Source organism: Apteryx rowi, unplaced genomic scaffold, assembly GCF_003343035.1.
Source record: "Apteryx rowi isolate R43461 unplaced genomic scaffold, aptRow1 scaffold_214, whole genome shotgun sequence".
Lineage (NCBI taxonomy): Eukaryota > Metazoa > Chordata > Aves > Apterygiformes > Apterygidae > Apteryx > Apteryx rowi.
Window position 1 is genome coordinate 403977 of NW_020448464.1, and position 19559 is coordinate 423535.

General features: G+C 42.2%; 1 protein-coding gene across 1 annotated transcript in view; it reads left to right on the plus strand.

Annotated features, from left to right (window-relative positions):
• PCSK5 (proprotein convertase subtilisin/kexin type 5) overlaps nt 1–19559 on the plus strand; it is a 400552-nt gene that overhangs the window by 375721 nt on the left and 5272 nt on the right. The window contains exons 28-35 of the mRNA XM_026064358.1: nt 3341–3343; nt 8326–8406; nt 8938–9133; nt 10042–10259; nt 14995–15231; nt 15720–15947; nt 17610–17787; nt 18761–18978. Coding sequence (XP_025920143.1) covers nt 3341–3343; nt 8326–8406; nt 8938–9133; nt 10042–10259; nt 14995–15231; nt 15720–15947; nt 17610–17787; nt 18761–18978 — 1359 coding nt within the window. The remainder of the gene's footprint in view (nt 1–3340; nt 3344–8325; nt 8407–8937; nt 9134–10041; nt 10260–14994; nt 15232–15719; nt 15948–17609; nt 17788–18760; nt 18979–19559) is intronic.

The window sequence follows — 19559 nt, forward strand, 5'->3', positions numbered from 1 at the left end:
GACCATCATGGGAAGAGTTATGAAACCTTTTTAAGCATCATCCATATGTGAAATTTAAGGTTGCTAGAGGCAAACAAAATGATTCACTCTCCTATATCCTCTTAGCCATGCCAATTTCATATTCTAGCCATTTGTTTGTAAAATAATGCTATGGTTGTTACAAGATAACTAGATTGGGAATTAATGGTTATTGGGCATTGTGATTTAATTCTTCCCTCTCCTATAGTTTTCTTAAATTTACAGTTCACATAAGTCTTTGAAATGGGATAGGTCTAGTATTTTATTACATGTGTACATTGTTTTCATTATGTTTTATCATGTCTATGTAATTGTAATTACCTTGTGGAGATATGCAACCTATTTTTGTATTTTTATTCATGACTGTATCAGTTTTGCAAGGCCAATGCCACGCACAGAATAAAATCTAACAAACTAAGTAGCATCTCAACTGGATCACATTCAAATCACATCCCACAAAACAGTGCACAAGCCAGAGAGGTCACCTTCTAAAAGGAATATGTATGCAGTTACCGAGAGCCATGGCAGTACATTTCCTTCCATATTCCCCACTGCAGCAATGTGCCATGGTCTGAGAATAAAATATACTATAAAAATATAGAAGCCAATGTCTTTTTAACTAGGAAGCTAAGGGCATTACATTGCAAATGTGCATAGGAAGCTACTTTGATTGCGAGTTAAAAATATAAGTACTTAAATCCCCCTTTTACCCTTAGAAAAGGACAAATAAACGGGATTCAAAATGAAGGAAACAAACTAGCTTTTATCAGTCTGAAAACTGATGGCTCGCTGCTTGCATTGCCTGGCATAAAGGTCTGTTGTCCGTAAAGAGCAGGGAGGGAGAGCAGGATGGACAGCACAAAGAGGAGGAGTATATACTAATATGACTTCTTATAATGCTGTTGCAGGATTAAAAGAATTAAAGGAAGGACCATAAGCTACTTTAAATGACAAAGATTATATTTAAAAACATGTCTCTTTAGATATGCCCATTTCTCTGCTCATATGCCCCCAGATCTTGGTGCACTTTGGGGTTTTGTTTTGTTTTTTAAACATTACGTTCCTCCAGAACAAATGGTGGGCATGTGAAGAGGATCCCACTTCCTCGTACTGGACATAATTTTTCCTCCTGAATATTCTTGAGGACTCACTGAACCTTTTTTTTAAGCCAGATCATAAAATTCTGGAAAACATTTCAAAATAAGATCACTTAGTTAAAAAAAAAAAGAAAATTTGGGGACTTTGTTTTAATGGAGCTAGACTTTCACTCACTTTCATCTTTTCCTTAATTCTTCCCAGAGATGACAGTTACAGTCTTAAAGCACTGTTTCACAAAACTCTTTCATTGTCTCATTCATGTTGCACAAGCCCAAATGAGAAAAGAAAACAGAAAAAAAATACTTTTCAGTCTTCCCCCAGTCTTTCAATTTGATAAGCCCTGGAACAGACTGAACGGGCAGAGCGCTACAGTAGCTTCAGAGCTGCAATAAAGCTTAGCTCAAGAAATGGCACAGCATGATTCAGTTTCTCAGTTTCTAGAAAGGAACGGGGAAGATTGAGCTGGATATATGTCAAAGTTATTGCTCATTCTGTTAAAGAAACAAGAATCAATGTGACATTGAGTCAGATTCTGCCTTGAATAGGAGTTTAAATAGGAGGCACTTTAGTTTGAAAAATCCAAAAAGAACATAAATGTAAGGATCAAAACAGCTCAGTAGGTCTGAAAAGGTCATACACTTCGGCCCTTAAAAAACAGCAGAACAGTACAATAATAACATATAGCGTTTTTCAGAGTCAGTGTCCCACTTTTAGAATGTGGTCAGTTTACACTTCTCTCTGATCCATTATTTCACAATGAGTTTAAAATCAATCAATCAACATCATAGACATACTGCTTCTATATTTAGAAGTTTAATTTGCAACCATAAGAGCTACAGACAGAAAATTTTAAGGGAAAGCTTATAGGATCCTCGGGTACACAGTGGTAGCCTTCAGGGGCAAAAGAAATGCAACAAAACAGCTCAATGATCAGCCATGTACCTTATTTGACCTTACTTGAGACCTGTTCTTATATAACAAACAGCAATGGGTCAGAACAGAAGGCTGAAGCCCAGAGCTGCAATTTGTTTTGGTGGCCAACAAACCCTTTCCTTGAAGACAGGCAACTCTGTATTAATTATTGAATTAGTTATCCTGCAGCCTTTCACAACCCCACTTGCCACACTCTCCTGGGTAAAGTTTTCACTGAAAAGTGAAGGATTTTTCTATGGCTAAAAACAGTCATTTGCTGTTTTCATTTATCCTCAGTCCAAAGGCCAAGGAAATACATTTTGCCTTTCACATGACCGACTTTCTTGACAGCTTTGTAAGGATGTTCTTGGGAAAGCTCCGGTTACATTGTTGGAAATACCGTGCACAGATATCTGGAGCAAAATCTTTTGCATTACATTTTTCCTTTCCGGGAGCTTTTTGCTATTCAAGAAAACTACATTTTAAAAACTTACATTATTCTAACCATGCTTTTTTTTAATAAATGAAGGCCTAATTCCACTCCTTCTATAGTCAATAAGAGCTCTATCATGGGAAGAATTCATTTTAACTGTCCAGAATTAAAAACAAGACAAATTAATTGCAGGATTTTCATATTTCTTTTAGAAGTCCTCAAGTTGGGCCATTTAAGCATTTATATCTGACTGGAAAATTAAAAATTGTCTCTCATGACAAATATCAGAAGCCCAACTGCTTGTGTACATTCCCCTCTGGTGGTGACTAGTACATATTACAGAAAACAACAAATGCTGCCAAAGGGGCAAAGATTAAATGGAAAAAAGTACTTCGCTGAAAAAAGATCTTTATTTTTAATTATAAGGATCTAAATGTTTTTGAAACAGTGAGCTCCTATAAATATTCTTCAGCAGTAGTTAACAGCTTCTCTGTTTAACCTTATCTTACTGCTTTTTATTTTTTATGTTACACCAACTCTCTTGTAGGATCAAGGTTCTTTTCCCCTGGCAACATATACTTCAGCAATGTTTCTGGCTTGCTTCTTCACACACATAACTGATATTAAATTACACCACTTAAAACTGCCCAGCAGGGAGTTTCCAAAATAATGAAATAAAACATAAGCTAGTGTAAGGTAACTGGATACAAAGCTGCTGAGAAGTGAAAAGAAAATTTGTATTCACTGCATGTTTAGAAAAAGACCATTGACACTTTCAATGGGAAAATCAGAACTCAGCCTTGACAAATTCTGAAGGTTTAGAGAAGCAACTGATAGAGGAATGGAGGATATATAACTGCAGTCAGACATCAGGAACAGATGGTCTTCCTTCCAGCCAAGGTTTTCCAAGGTAAAGTGAAAAAAACGTTAATTAAAAACTACATGGCTGTGCAATATACCATCAATTATTCAAGGTTTTCCAGAGAGTGCCAAATGACTAGTCTTTAAAAGGGAAAAATCTGAGGATTTATAGACCAGTGGGGTTCTTCTCTCAAGAGGAGAAAAAGAGAGTAGAAAGTCTGCCTGCTTAAAGATAGAATAGAAACACTGAATACTGCTCGGTTCAGTAAAATTAAGAGCAAGCATCTAGCTTACCCAGAGCATTCCTTATATGCTTATAGCTTATCCCAAGAAGGACATTCTGTAAGGATTTGTTCAATAATACAAAGTCACAAAAAAAAATGAAGGAAGGGTCTCTCACCAAAAAAAAAACTCTTGTGACAGTGAATTTCTGCATCTCATAAGAGTGAGCAAGGGTCACCAGCAAGTTACTTTGAGGGTCACTTAGGCAAGCAAACTGAAAATGCTTGTGTGCTAGTACAGTTGGGCACATCTAGAAGTGCAAGGGAGACTCAGGCTGCCCTCTCTATTCAAGGGCATCCAAACAGACTGGAGGTTGCTTGCAACAGCACCTTGGAACCTGACCTATAGAAAATGGATCTGCAGCAGGGAAAAAAGCCCATATAGAAAGTATTTCAGCAAGAGAAAGAAAAGATCTAAACTCACAAGACCTGCTTTTGCAAAAAGCCTTACTAGATATCAACATCCTTGCACTTAAAAAGGGCTAAGAAAAGCTGAATAAAATGTTCATTCTCCTCAAGAAAGAGAAACTCACAGGCAGATAAAAAAGACAGTACAGGCAGACTTTGAAACCCCAGCTCTTTGCTGCCTAAACTACACTACTGATAGGCTATATCTAAACATAAAACCAATACATGGATAGTACAAACTACAGTCCCTCATCAGGATTCTTTGAGAAAACCCCTTTCTCCCAAAATTTTAAATGAATCTAAATGATACCTGTCTCCCCAGTAATTCCATTTCAGACAGCCCCAGCACTGCTGGCCCTGCTCCCTTGTAGGGTGACAGGAAGGCCCCTGGCCCTGCTTCCAACCCAGCACTTAATGTGCAGCCAAGGGCTGTTGCCACTGAGGGGTAGCGCTCTCCATGCCAGGCTCAGAGAAGATGGAGCCATCCGCTTGCACAAGGTTTTAGTTAAAACGACACAAGATTTAACTGGACACACTGCACTGAGAAATGCTAACTTTTCATCTTTTTTTGTAGGGTAGGCATTTTGCTAAAGCCCTGATTTCCAAAATTCAGTATTCTTGTATTGTATTTGCGCTATTATCTGTAAGGTAAGGGACCTTAAAAATCAGTGAGGTTACAGTCCTTCTAGAGCCATTGATTTTCCTCCCCGCCACCTCCACCACCAGTGGTCATTTGTGGGCTGGTTGGTGAGTCTGGCCAAAAGGAGCTTCACCACCTCAGCCATCAGAAATAGCAAAGAGCCTGCAGTAAAGAGTGAGGTGGAGTCTGTATTTCTGAATGCTAGGCATCTTCTCCAACACCAGCTCTTCCTAGAGATCCTGATTTCCACCTCTCAGGGCAATTTGCCACCAGCACTGCAACCAGGCATCCGCACCTATGGTCAGGCAATCTACTGTACCTGGACACAATGACTCAGATGACTGCTTCCTATCTCACAGACCTGTGTTGTTGCTTAGCAGTCAGTATTTACCTCTCCCTCAATACAGTTTTTCCCTCAGGTTATTATCCTCCATCTCTTCATGCTCCAGCACTTCTGCTTGACCCCATGGAAGTGTCATGCTAGCTCCAGGATGGTCCTATCACTCACTGGAAGTCACCTCAAGCACCAACTTTCTCAGTCGGTTCTTCTCCCACCTCTAACCTCGCTAGGACAGGCAGTCACCTGGTCTGCTTGCCTTTAAAGCTGGCACCAGTACCAGTTAGTGCCAGGGGAAAGTGAAATTGGTGAGAAAATGAAAAAGCTGGGTACTCAGCTCAGGGAAGAGAACAGTCCCATGAACATAATTGATTAGGTCCATGAAGAGTATTTTCACAATTATCTGCCTCACTTCATTTCCTTAAATAAAGAGCAAAAGGAGAATGAAACATATCAGATGTAAGTACTGACTGTTTCTTATAGCTTATAGTTTTTCCTTCATCTCTCCTAAGCTCATTTGCCGTTATTCTCTCTGTCTTCCCTTCAGAAGCTCAGTCACTGTTTGACCCCTGCAGGTACAGGCTGCAGGAGCTTAAAAACCAAGGACTAGAACAGCCCCATCTTGCAGTCTTCACACTGCTTATTGCCTCATCAAAATCTAGGGCACTTCAAGAAGGCTGAAAACAGATGCCCATTCTGAAACACCAGCAGGAGAGTTTCTTGAAGACCTGTCAGTACAGCCCAGCAATGTCGGACCAGAAGGCTAAGTTAACTTGGGTGTGGTGTTGTATTCATTTAACCTAGTGCTAAGACTAAGTGTACTTTGCCTCTCAGCTAGCTCCAATTTCACACTGCCACACCAACAAGGCATTGTGGCTTTTGGATCACCTCTGCCTCGCTTTTCACTTGCTCAGAGCACAGATGGAGCACGTAGTGTTATCTGCATCTGACTCTACAGGAGCACCTCAGAGTATATTGATTCTGCCTTTAAAAGAGATGTACTCCTGCAGAGTTTGGGCTCTACCAAAGGAACTCATACACTTTCAACCTCCTGCAAAATCTAGTTAGAGTAAGATATTGAAAGGCATCTATTACTACAGTTGATACCAGAAGATGAGGCATTTCATTGCTGCTTTAGGCTGAATTCACTTCACATACTGAGGTCTCTTTGTGCCTTTCCAGTCCCTGCATCAATCACCTACCTCCCATGCCATCCTCCCACCCCTGCAACTTCAGAGGTAACTTAAGAGTAAACCCATCCTCCCACTTCTTGGGTTCTCTGTGCTTCTGCATTATTCCCATCTTTTTCTTCCTCAGCAAGCCAGGGACTTTGTGCCTTCCCTATTTGTTCCCCCATTGTCTTTCCACAGCAGTTTTCATTTTTATACACTGATGATTGCTTGATACTTTACCCTTTAGGTTCACCTATAGTGAATATGAAGTCATGATGGTGTTTTCCTGTGTACTGAAACCCAGGGCTTTTCTTTCGACTGTTTAGCAGTGCTTCAGGCTGCATACCTCAAAATTAAGTTTCAGGCATTTTCTTCCTCCATAAAGCCTCTGTAGCTTTGGAGTTGAAAATTGTCTTCAAGTGGTACTTATTGAAATAGAGTCCAAGTCCCATCTGTCTTGACTTTATCCTTGATAGGTCTCTGCCTCACCATAGCCATCAACTTATCTGGCTGCCAAAGCCAAGGCTAAAGCTATTTGCTATCTTACAGGATCTACATAGATTTCTAACACTTCTCTCACACTAGCCTCAGCAGCAGACTCAGTGCTTCAGTCCAGACTTTCATGTCCCACATTCTCCTTGACAGTGTGCAGCCTTCTTCTGTTACATGCATTATGCTAAGGATCCTATGGCCTACACTGGGAACCTGCAAATGGCCCTGTTCAGTGCAGAGGCGTTGCTAGACACAGAGAGTTTTTAAAATGTTCTGAACTGCAGGTAGGGTGAGATATGGATGTGACTCACATTGTTGCAGACTATCTCCTAGCCACATTGAATGTGGATCCAAACCCCACTTTGTCACTGAGATAGCCATGGCTCAGCTTGTTTAGCAGTGCATTTATCAATAATCATTATGATTATTTTACTGTTATTCCTCCTTCTTCTGCCCTTGTGTCATACTGTGCACATACTCACTTTTCTATACAGTGCCTCTCTTTATAGTAAAATGCCCACCATTTCCTTTAGTGGGAAGGGCTCTATGTGTCTCCATTTCTCCCCTCTCCTCCTTTCATTCAAAACTTTTGCTTTCCTTTATTTCATTCAACATGCCACTTTGCATGCGGCAACTTTGCAAGTACTTTGCAATAACAGGCAGAACTAAAAATGTAGAGATTTGCTGCATGGGGCTAATGGATCCTGTCAGATAGTCCATCCACTTCCAAAAGTCATATGCATTTGAAACTGCTGGATGTGCTAAACAACATACCAAGTTCAATCTGCATGCCACTCCTACTTTAATCTATTTTTTGATTTTCAGCAAAATCAAAAGCCTACTGTCTTCTGTCCACTGGTCTGCAATTGCTCTTTCATCAGACATTCATTTTGCCATTGTTAAGACTGCCTGGATCAAAATACAGAATTGCTTGCTGAGACCCATAGTGTTACACAGCAAACTTTCTGTGCATTAAGTATGACCCTCAAATCCCCTTGACATTTAGTTGCTGAATAACACATTGAATAAAGTCTATGCAAAGCATAACCAAGGTCTTAGCTTTCTTCAGGCATAAAATTACCATGCGGCACATCAGAGCCTTCCTGTTGGAGGGAAATGGTAGGTGATAGCACTGAGAAGAACCGTTTTACAGACTTTCTTTGCAGACATTCATTTTATTCTCCTTCATATTCACAGTTTGTTTCCTTAGAGACAGAGAAATGGTATTCTTCAACCAGCTAGTACAAAATCTCCATAAGAATACCTTGCTACACCATGTCTCCTAAATTTGCACATCCTCCAGCTTTTCTTATTTGTAATCTACTGGGAGTACAGATCTGGATCTGGTTTTGGAGCAGAGTGCTGAAGCTAACAACATTTAACTAAATTATTGTCCTTATTTGCAATGAGCTGTCCAGAAGTGAATGAGCAGTCTAGATAGTGAATATCAGTATACCATTTATATTTTCCTTTATTACATCAACTCTATACTTATCATTTAAGAGTGCAGAATTTAAGGCAATCACCAATTTGTCCAGCTTTGTGAATATCAAAACTTCAAGGAGGTACATTTTAAAAACAGCTTAGAAAAAGCCAGTAAGAAATGGGAGGGCAAATGAACAAAAACCCCTGTAAGGCAATCAAAACCAGATCTTTTTCTTTCATTCCAAAAGCAGAAAAACAGTTACAGTCCTGTGATCCTTCATGTACGACCTGTGACAAAGATGCTAACATGTGTACTTCATGTCCAGAAGGTAGGAGACTTTCAGCCTCTTTGGGAAGTTTTTGCAAGTAGCTAAAATACTCTGTATCCTAAAAACTTCCAGGGACTATTTTGGTCAACGTTCAGTAGAAAGTTCTTTGGCAGCTTGAAGCGTGAGATGGTAATCAGATAATCAGAAGCTAAAGTCCGACACATACCAGCTAGGACTAAAGCACATGCCCTTAGCAATAAGGGTAAAAAAATTATGAAGTGGATGTTGTTGCTTTGTTTTCTATTCAATCAAAAGTTGTAGAAGTGATGCAGGAATTACTGAGTATGGGTTTCAGGAAGGATGTACCAGATAATGATGATGATCCTTTCTAATCTTACATTTCAGGGGAGACTGAGCAAACTATTTTGGGAAATGGTTCAAAGAATGTTTCAATCATGTTTTTAAGCATCAAAAAGTTAAGCTTTTTTTTTTTTTTAATTTAAAGGGGGGTTTTATAGCCATCCAAGGCAAGATTCTTTTAAATACATTTCTGTTTGGTCCCTTTCTCCACTTGGATTGCTGTTTTGCCAGGAAAATTTCTTAGTCATGATACCTGTGTCTCTCAATGCCCTCAACAAACTTTTGGCAATGTGGAAAGCGGAAAGTGTGAGATGTGCTTGGACGATTGTGAGGTGTGCTCCAACCCCTGGCACTGTCAGAAGTGTCAGTCTGGACAAGACCAGCCATTCTTTCTCCACGAAGGCAGATGCTTTCAGGAATGCCCTGAGTAAGTAATTTTTTAAACTTATTCCTATTTGATGACTATTCTTTAATTTATCTCTATGCTCCTTCTTTTTATAGCTCAGATTCATTATAAACCTTTCAAGGGGAGAACTTAAGGTAGCCTTAGACACCAGAAACTACCACATGGTAAAAGCCATTTTCATCTGGCTTGAGGTAATAACATTTGCTCTTGACTGAGATCACAAGTGAAACTAACCATGACTATGGTAAAGACTATGTCTGATGGTAAAGCTCCCATTGACTTCAGTAGGACCACAGTACTGTCCTCAAGGTGGTTATTTATGGTGACTGAAAATAATCCCCTACTCCTTCTCCTAACTTGCTCCTTTGCTGTCACCAAATGCGGGTACTTCTCATGCATCCTGTTGTGGTTTTTTGTTTTTTATCCCAGCCATCCTTATTCTTCTCCGCCTTCACACTTCCAAGGATTTCTCTTCTCTTTTTTCCCTCTAGGGCCACTGAGGTTATATTACTCTTTCTATTCCTGATATCATTGTTGAGGTTTAGCTTAGCAAGACTGCGGATTGTGTCTTCCTTTTCCCAACATTATATATCTTCCCATCTTATATAAGGGGGAAACCATAGAAAAAGCAAGAAAGGAAGTCCAGCAACCCCTAGAGTAGGTGCAAGAATAAGGGAAGGAGAGACTCCCTTCATGATGTTAGCTATGCAGGTTTTCTGCTTGCAGGCAATGGTACTGGTGCCATGAGAGAGTGTAATGGAATGGAGGATAGACAATAAATCATTTAAGAAATATTTTTGTTTCAGTGAAATGTATCTGCTGGGAAACTCTGATATATACGAACTTAATTCTTACAGCCTGTGTCACTGGACTATTCTGTAAGCATATGCTGACCAGCAGTTTGCTTTGTGTTCATTTTAATTCAATAGGGGATATTTTAATGATTCTGGGACTTGCAAGGAATGCAGTGGATCCTGTAAGACATGCATGGGAAGTGCCACCAAATGCCAATCCTGTGAAAGTCCTTTGCTTCTGGAGCAGTGGGAATGTAAATATACCTGTTCGGAGAAGTATTTTGCTTCTGAAGGAATCTGCAAACGCTGCCCTCCAATGTGCCAGGAGTGCATTCACAATCAAATGTGCAAAGGTATTACAAGGAACTTGCCATGACTTAGTTAAAATGAGATAGATTTAGAAAAACAGACTAACGGAAAAACATATCTGAAAAGAAATTCCATAATGAGCAAAAACAAAAAAATGGATGTATATATCATTGCTAAACTGCTAAAATAGAGGCTAAACAACCTGTGCTTTATCACGAGACTCAGTTGAAAAAGTATATCTGCAAAGGTATTTCACACTGCTTTTTCTGTTCTTTTTGTGTTTCAGGAGATTCCTATTGGTCTGATTCTATTTCTGATTTAGCAAATGACAGGTCTTTCCACACCTAAATTCTTTAACACTTACACCAATGTGCAATACAAAATGTTTCTTTCCTAGTCTGGTTAAACTACATCTCTTTGCCATTTTTGCAAATCGCTACTCAAGGTAGAGGATGAAGCCTCTGAAATGAAACATATCTACTAATGGTCAGAAATCCTCATAAGACTGACTGCACACCCAAAAATTTAAGGGATAGTTAACCCTTAATGAGCCAGCCATTCTGGAAACATTAGCATGGATGAAAAAGAATCATAAACAAATGATGTTTATCATTATATGGCAGTTATAATAAAATTAACAGCTGAACCCCTATCCCAAATCACAGAATCACAGAATGGCTGAGGTTGGAAGGGACCTCTGGAGATCATCTAGTCCAACCCTCCTGCTCAAGCAGGGTCACCTAGAGCACGTTGCACAGGATCGCATCCAGGCGCGTTTTGAATATCTCCAGAGAAGSAGACTCCACCACCTCTCTGGGCAACCTGTGCCAGTGCTCTGTCACCCTCACAGTGAAGAAGTTTTTCCTCATGTTCAGAGGGAACTGTCTGTGTTTCAGTTTGTGCCCATTGCCTCTTGTCCTGTTGCTGGGCACCACTGAAAAGAGTTTGGCCCCATCCTCTTGACACCCTCCCTTCAGATACTTGTACACGTTGATAAGATCTCCTCTCAGCCTTCTCTTCTCCAGGCTAAACAGGCCCAGCTCTCTCAGCCTTTCCTCCTAAGAGAGATGCTCCAGTCCCCTAATCATCTTTGTAGCCCTTCGCTGGACTTGCTCCAGTAGTGCCACATCCCTCTTGTACTGGGGAGCCCAGAACTGGACGCAGTACTCCAGATGGGGCCTCACCAGGGCTGAGGAGAGGGGGAGAATCACCTCCCTCGACCTGCTGGCAACACTCTTCCTGATGCACCCCAGGATACCACTGGCCTTCTTGGCCACAAGGGCACATTGCTGCCTCATGCTTAACTTGGTGTCCACCAGCACTCCCAGGTCCTTCTCCGCAGAGCTGCTTTCCAGCTGGTCAACCCCCAACCTGTACTGGTGCATGGGGTTATTCCTCCCCAGGTGCAGGACCCTGCACTTGCCTTTGTTGAACTTCATGAGGTTCCTCTCCGCCCACCTCTCCAGCCTGTCCAGGTCTCTCTGAATGGCAGCACAGCCCTCTGGTGTATCMGCCACTCCTCCCAGTTTTGTATCGTCGGCAAACTTGCTGAGGGTGCACTCTGTSCCTTCATCCAGGTCATTGATGAAGAAGTTGAACAAGACTGGACCCAGGACTGACCCCTGGGGGACACCGCTAGCTACAGGCCTCCAACTAGACTCTGCACCACTGATCACAACCCTCTGAGCTCTGCCATTCAGYCAGTTCTCAATCCACCTCACTGTCCACTCATCTAACCCACACTTCCTGAGCTTGTCTATGAGGATGTTATGGGAGACAGTGTCGAAAGCCTTGCTGAAGTCTAGGTAGACAACATCCACTGCTCTCCCCTCATCTACCCAGCCAGTCATTCCATCAGAGAAGGCTATCAGATTGGTTAGGCATGATTTCCCCTTGCTGAAGCCATGCTGACTACTCCTGATCACTTTCTTTTCCTCCACATGCTTGGAGGTGGCCTCCAGGATGAGCTGCTCCATCACCTTTCCAAGGATGGAGGTGAGGCTGAGTGGCCTGTAGTTCCCTGGGTGCTCCTTCTTGCCCTTTTTGAAGACTGGGGTGACATTGGCTTTCTTCCAGTCTTCAGGCACCTCTTCTGTTCTCCATGCCCTTGCAAAGATGATGGAGAGTGGCCTAGCAATAACATCCACCAGCTCCCTCAGCACTCCTGGGTGCATCCCATCGGGGCCCATGGATTTGTGGGTGTCAAGTTTGCTTAAATGATCTCTAACCCACTCCTCCTCCACCAAGGGAAAGTCTTCCTTTCTCCAGACTTTCTCTCTTGTCTCCAGGGTCTGGGGTTCCCGCGGGCTGGCCTGACCAGTAAAGACTGAAGCAAAGAAGGCATTCAGTAACTCTGCCTTCTCTGCATCCTTCGTCACCAGGGCACCCACCCCATTCAGCAGAGGGCCCACATTTTCCCTAGTCTTCCTCTTGCTACTGATGTATTTGAAGAAGCCCTTCTTGTTGTCCTTGACATCTCTCACCAGATTTAATTCCAAATGGGCCTTAGCCTTCCTCGTCGCATCCCTGCATACTCTGACAACGTTCTTGTATTCCTCCCAAGTGGCCTGACCCCCTTTCCGCTTGCTGTATACTTCCTTCTTCTGGCTGAGTTTTGCCAGGAGCTCCTTGCTCATCCATGCAGGTCTCCTACCTCCTTTGCTTGACTTCYTACTCATAGGGATGCACCGCTCTTGAGCCTGGAGGAAGTGATGTTTGAATATTAACCAGCTCTCTTGAACCCCCCTTCCTCCTAGGGCCCTCACCCATGGGATTCCTCCAAGCAGGTCCCTGAAGAGGCTGAAGTTTGCTGTCCTGAACTCCAGGGTCACGATCCTACTTATTGCCCTGCCTCCTCCTCGCAGGATCTTGAACTCCACCATCTCATGGTCACTGCAGCCAAGGCTGCCCCCGACCTTCACATCTTCCACCAGTCCTTCTTTGTTTGTTGTCTGTATAAGGCCTCGTTGACTTCCTCTTCCTGATCAGGTGGCCTGTAGTAAACACCCACAACAGTGTCACCCATGCTAGCCTGCCCTTTAAGCCTTACCCATAAGCTCTCAACTCACTTTTCATCCACCCCTAGGCACAGCTCAATACATTCCAGTTGCTCTCTCACATAAAGAGCAACTCCACCACCTCGCTTTCCTGGCCTGTCTTTCCTAAAAAGCACGTAGCCATCCATGACAGCACTCCAGTCATGCGAGCTATCCCACCATGTCTCTGTAATTGCAATGAGATCATGGCCCTGCGACCGCACACACATCTCTAGTTCTTCCTGTTTATTCCCCATGCTGCATACATTGGTGTACAGGCATTTCAGAGAGGTGACTGAGCATGCAGGTTTCCCAGGAGGGGTGCAAGAGGATGCTCCATAGTCGTGTCCCGTGCACACTTCCCTGGCTGCATGCACCTGCTGGAGGTGTCCTGATTTGAGCCATGTTTTGCTGACTACCCTGTCACTATAATTCTCCCCTTTCCCCATCTTTCCTAGTTTAAAGCCCTCCTTAGCAGGTTGGCCAACCTGTTGGCAAAGACATGTGTGCCCAGCTTAGTGAGGTGGATCCCGTCTCTCCCCATCAGTTGTCCATCTTCAAACGGAGTCCCATGGTCATAGAAACCAAAGCCCTGTCACCAACACCAGCAGCACAGCCAGTTGTTAACTTAGAAAATCCATCTGCTCCTCCTCCCATCCTTCCCCCTCACTGGCAGGATTGAGTAGAAAATGACCTGGGCTCCCAGACCTTTGACCACCATCCCCAGAGCTCTGAAATCCTGTTTGATGGTTTCCAATTTGCCCTTGGTATCATTAGTGCCCAAATGGAAAAGCAGCAGAGAGTAATAGTCCAAAGCATGGACAAGCCTTGGCAGTCTTTGTATGACATCTCATATTCGAGCCCCTGGCAGGCAACAAACCTCTCTAGACATGAGGTCAGGTTGGCAGATAGGTGCCTCTGTTCCCTGCAGCAGGGAGTCCCCCACAACAATCACCCGCCGCTTCTTGCAGGTGTTCCCACTTGGCACAGGGTCTGTCAGCCCAGTTGCTTCCCTTGAAGCCATGCCGAGCTCCTCCTCATCCTGGAGGGACTAAATCTGTTCTTCAGCTTCAAGTCTTCGGGAGGAGTAGGAGCCTTTCTCCTCCCACGAGCAGTGACCAGTTTCCAGCCTTCTTCTACAGTGTTATGATGTACTGCTTCACACGGCACAGAGCCCTCCAGCAACTCCACTGCTGTGGGGGGTTGGGACTCCTGGAGCTGTATGGTCTCCAAGAATAACCTGTCTATCTCTTGCTCATCTTCTCGGATGCTACTCAGCGTACTAATCCTAACATCATGGCAGCTCCCTGCAAAGTCAAACATCCAGGTGCAAATATCCCAGTCAGACTGATATTTTAATATTAAACCAAAAAAATCTTCCAATATGGACATCCCTAATTTTGCAGGAAGTTCATAATCCAGATATAGCATCTCATCAGATGCCTTTCTCTATTTAGTGGCAGTGTGATTTGGTTAATATAAGCAAAGCTGAGTGGCCAACTTGGTTTCTCAGTCCCTCAATGTAGCACAGAAGATATTGCATGAGGTTTGGGCTGTTATGGGCAGACTGGAAGGGAAAGAGTCAAAGGAAAAAGCAATACATTCTCAAGTTGTCCACTTATCTCCTATTAAAACAAACAAGCACTGCAGGATTTATGGTTTCCCAGGATTTCTTCACTCCCTCACTTACCAAAGTCAGAATTAGCTGCCCTGTGGCTTACCCGTTGTGTCTGGTTCTCTGCAGTGTGCATGGATGAGTTCTTCCTGCACGATGGGAGGTGTGTGGAGGATTGCCCCTCTCACTTCTATGCCGAAGACAAGCAGTGCTTCCCCTGCCACAGAGACTGCAAGGATTGTGATGGACCCGACTCAGATGACTGTAATGAGTGCGCCATCAGCTCCTTCGTCCTATACTATGGGGAGTGTTTTGAAGAATGCCCCAAAGGGACTTACTATGAACAGGAAACTGAAGATTGCCAAGGTTGGCAGCCTTGTTTTCTCCAGAAGAGTATTGAGATGCAAGTAGAACCAGTTGGATATTATTCCTAAAGGGTTTGTGGGTTGCTAAGGTAGCTATGAGTGTCCTGAAAACAGAGAAAATCACAAAGGCATGATAAGACATCCTTTAGAACAGCAAAAATCAGAGAAAGCTGAGAGGGAGCTAACAAAGCTAGAGGTGTTTGAAATTACATGCAGCCACTCTGGTAAAGAGCTGAGTATTGCTAGTGGTGGATAGTATGTTGAAACCGCTGCTCAGCAAAAGCAGTGCCAGTGCACAAAGCAACTGAAGGAGCAGGCTGCATAACATTGAAAATATTAATCTGTTTGATTATGCAAAAGCAGAGCTATTGCTCATTTCACTCAACCTCTCATCCTGAGGTCATGGTGGTTCCTTGTAAAATTAAAGCTGAAATAATAATTTGAAATGAAAAAAGAAATGGTGACATATCTGCTGTTTGTCCTTTTCAGCATGTAATAGGACATGCCAGACTTGTTCTTCTTCCACTGCCTGCCTTACTTGCAGAAATGGCCTGACGCTGAACCACAATGGACAATGTTTATCTGGATACTGCTCTCGCACTGAGTACCGTGATGAGCAAACTCAAACCTGCAAGCCTTGTCATAAGAAATGTTTTCACTGCTCAGGACCCACTGAACACCAGTGTCTTAGCTGTGCAAATAATCAGCATCTTCTCAGTGAGTACTTTGATCCTGCATCTAGATTTTATTTTGCATTGAAGAATAGGAGAGCATGAAATAAATAGGCAAGTTTCTGTCCTATTCATGAAACATCTATGACCATTTCAACCTAAATATTGCAAGGTTGACCTGACAAGTAAGTGGGTGCAGAGATAATTACTTCTTCAGGGATACTTGGGATATTTTTTGAGGAGTGGACAAAACAGTCATGCTGGGCCTTTGAGGCCGAAAGTAGACCATCTAAGTAGCAACAAAGTCCATGGCTAAACAGAACTAGTATTTGTTTCATTTACTCCCTATTTACTGACACTTTTGTTTCCTACAAGTAACTTGAAAAAGACAAAAGGGATGTCCTTAGCTCATGTTTTGTAAGCACAGAGTTCACATTTACATGTTAGCTCATTTAATCCCTTCGGAGATTTGATGAACAAAGACATACTTAAGCAGAGAAGTTAAAAAATTGTTTCCGGATCATTAGGTCAATTGCTAGTGGATGGTTGAGACGCAAAAAAAAAACCCTATTTTTTTCTTCTTTTTTGGAGCAAAAGAGTCTATTGTCTTAGAAATAAGTTGGTAAAAACTATAAAATCCCAGGACTTAAATTTTACTTCTTTGCGTGTTTTAAAAAAAGCAAACAAAAATTAAAAATTTCATTTAGAAAAAAACTGATTTAAATGATCTGTAATTCAGGAAAAATCTAAAGTAAATTTGAATTAAAACACTGACTGAGCTGTCTGCATCTAATTCTGATGCAGATTTTGAATTCTTAAATTTTTGAGGACTCGATTCAGACTTGACATTATTACTAGCACACCCAGCTTACTATTACAATTGGTGAAGTAGAAGGAAGTATGTAAATAAACAATCCGGAGTGGAGAAAAAAAATGCAAAAAAATTGGAAATAAGGAAAAGTATCTTTCTTTGCCCATTTGTAATCTGAGCAGTAAAACAATAAGGACAAGCTAGATAATGAGTGCAAGCTATTAGTAGTAAACACTATTCTCTTAGCTTCCTGCACTTGCAGTTAGTTGATTCAGTCCTAGCTTTTCATTCTAGATTTCTATGCAGTTAATGACCCTCTGAAATCTCAGGTGAACAACGTGACGTACCTGGTGCATTTAGCAGCATTAGAGGTGTATAATTCCCGTAACACAAAGCAGCAGCCATACACAGGGACAAAGACCAATGAACAAACATCATTAAATCTAAAACTTCTTACCATTGGATTTGCCAAATACACAGAATGCAATGAGCCTGAAAGAATGCACTTAGAATCAGAGTGAAACCTAGGGAAAATGGTAATGCAGACAGAGATAAAGTTTCCTGATTATTATTTCTCTCTTTGTATATTCTGGAAGAAATCACAGCTGTTGCTCATTATTATTTACTATGCACAGCATTTATATTTTCTAAAGATTAAAAATGATTTTTTCTGAGGAGTCTGCTAACGTACATAAGACTCAGAAGTGAAGGCTTATGAAGTGACAAGACTTGGAAGAAACAAAATAATAATTACGATGTCCCAATGTTCCTTTTACTGGCTTTGTTACAAACTCTAACAGCATCCCCTGTTAGAGTTTGCGCCAGCAGAGCTATATGAGATCTTTATAGCAGCAAATACTGAATATGATCTGTTATTCTGCATTGTTCTCTGTGCAGATACCACCTGTGTTGAAACATGCCCACATGGATATTATGCTGACAGTGATGAGGGACAATGTTCCCCATGCCACAGCACCTGTGACACTTGCTTTGGAAAACACAGCTCACAGTGCCTCTCCTGCAAACCGGGCTGGTACAGGAAAGGAAAAGGATGTGTAAACCAGTGTCCAGCTGGGTAAGGTCCAAGATCTTTAACTAAGAGCTACATCACAGAGAGAGCTTTGAGCAATCAGATCATTCTGCCCTCAGTCCTACCTTAGGATGAAAATTTTTCATGTTGTCCTAGTACACAGAGGTGGTGTGAAACCTCTCTTTCCAGTGCAGAACTGGAGAGATGGAGCTGGTGCCCAGGCTGAAACCAACTTGATGTGATGTGGCCATTCTTAAAAGCTCCAAGGACACTTTAAGATTATGTTTATACAGAACAGTGTGAAACAGAGTAAATAAACTAAGTTATCCCTTAATTAGTCAGCTTGAGCACAGGAAGCAGTGTAATTTGCTTCAAGCACCTTTGCATGCTCTGCCTAACCTGAAGTTTGGATGTGGTCACTTTTGTTTCACATTGAGTGAAAGTTTATAATGCATCGTAATAAAATCAATCATTAAAACATTATTTAACTGAGGACTCAAAATTCTAGGCAGCAAGTTCACTAATATGAGCCTGCAATGACTATATCACAATATAACCACTCTGCAGCTATTCCCCTTTTCCTCTGACTGCACAATTTAGTTGAACAAACTGTTTCTGTCTTGGTGTCCTTTGGCTAGGCCTGTTTGTGGGCTATAAGGAAATATGGAGTTACTGAGTTCCCATCTGAAAGCTGGGCATCAGAAGTAGTGAGGAATTAAATGCTTGCCCAACAGCTCACAGGATGTTTGTGGTAGAGCCAAAAACAGAGTTTAGGATTTCTGAGTCGTGTCTGTTTATTTGCTTACTTTGTACCTGAATTCATCCTCTGTTTTAGATAGTCTTGCTTTATAGCTGTATTCCCACAGGCAAATGCAGTCTAAACAAATGCATTCCACTTCCACTGAGACGCAAAAAGTATATTGATGTAACCACAGTAAAAGCTCAGGAGGGAGGATGTTTTGGCCTTTCCTGTTATTATTAGGCATTTGCAAAGCCAACGCTATCTGATCTGTTTCAGATACTTTACACAAAACTCCACTGGATCATGTGAGAGGTGCCACAAGAGCTGTAAGGAGTGTATGGGACCTCAGCCTACACACTGCCTTTTCTGTGATACGTATTTTTACCTGTTGCGCTCCAAGAATGAATGTGTTAGCTCTTGCCCTGAATATTACTACGAAAACAAGGACAACAACATGTGCGAAAGATGCCACCCTTCCTGCCGAACATGCAAAGGTAAAAGCGTACACTCTGCTTTGACAGAAAAAGAATATCAAAACACAAGTCATGTCTTTTTTTTGTTCTATCTCTGCTCCAGTATTTGGAAACACTTCACAAGGAAGTGCAGTAGTAGCTTATATGGCCCTACTAAACTGCTTTTGATCTAAGGAGTTGAAGTGGGTGGCACAGCCCTCCTGGCAGGCTGCCAGACTCTCCCAGGCCCTGGCTTACTCGCTCAGCTGGCTGATCTGGGCTGCCACCTTATTTATAGAGTATCGAATCACCAAGAATAAACAAGAATATCAATTCCTACCGAGCTGCTTCCAGTCACAGAGTGCAGGAGCACCTGCAGGAGAGGAGGGCTGGGAGCGATTGCCAGTACAAAGCCAGTGAAGGCAAACAGGCTCACCACGTAATTAAGTTCGTTTAAGTCAACCGGGCTTCTAACAGAGATGCTCAGCAACTTTAAAACCAGGGCTCTGATGCTAACAGGACTGCATTCTGTTTGTCTCACAAACACTGAAAAATATCTCACTCCTTGAGCTATCCTACTACACGGGCCTCTCTGTGAAAGCCAAAGAATCTAAATCCGACCA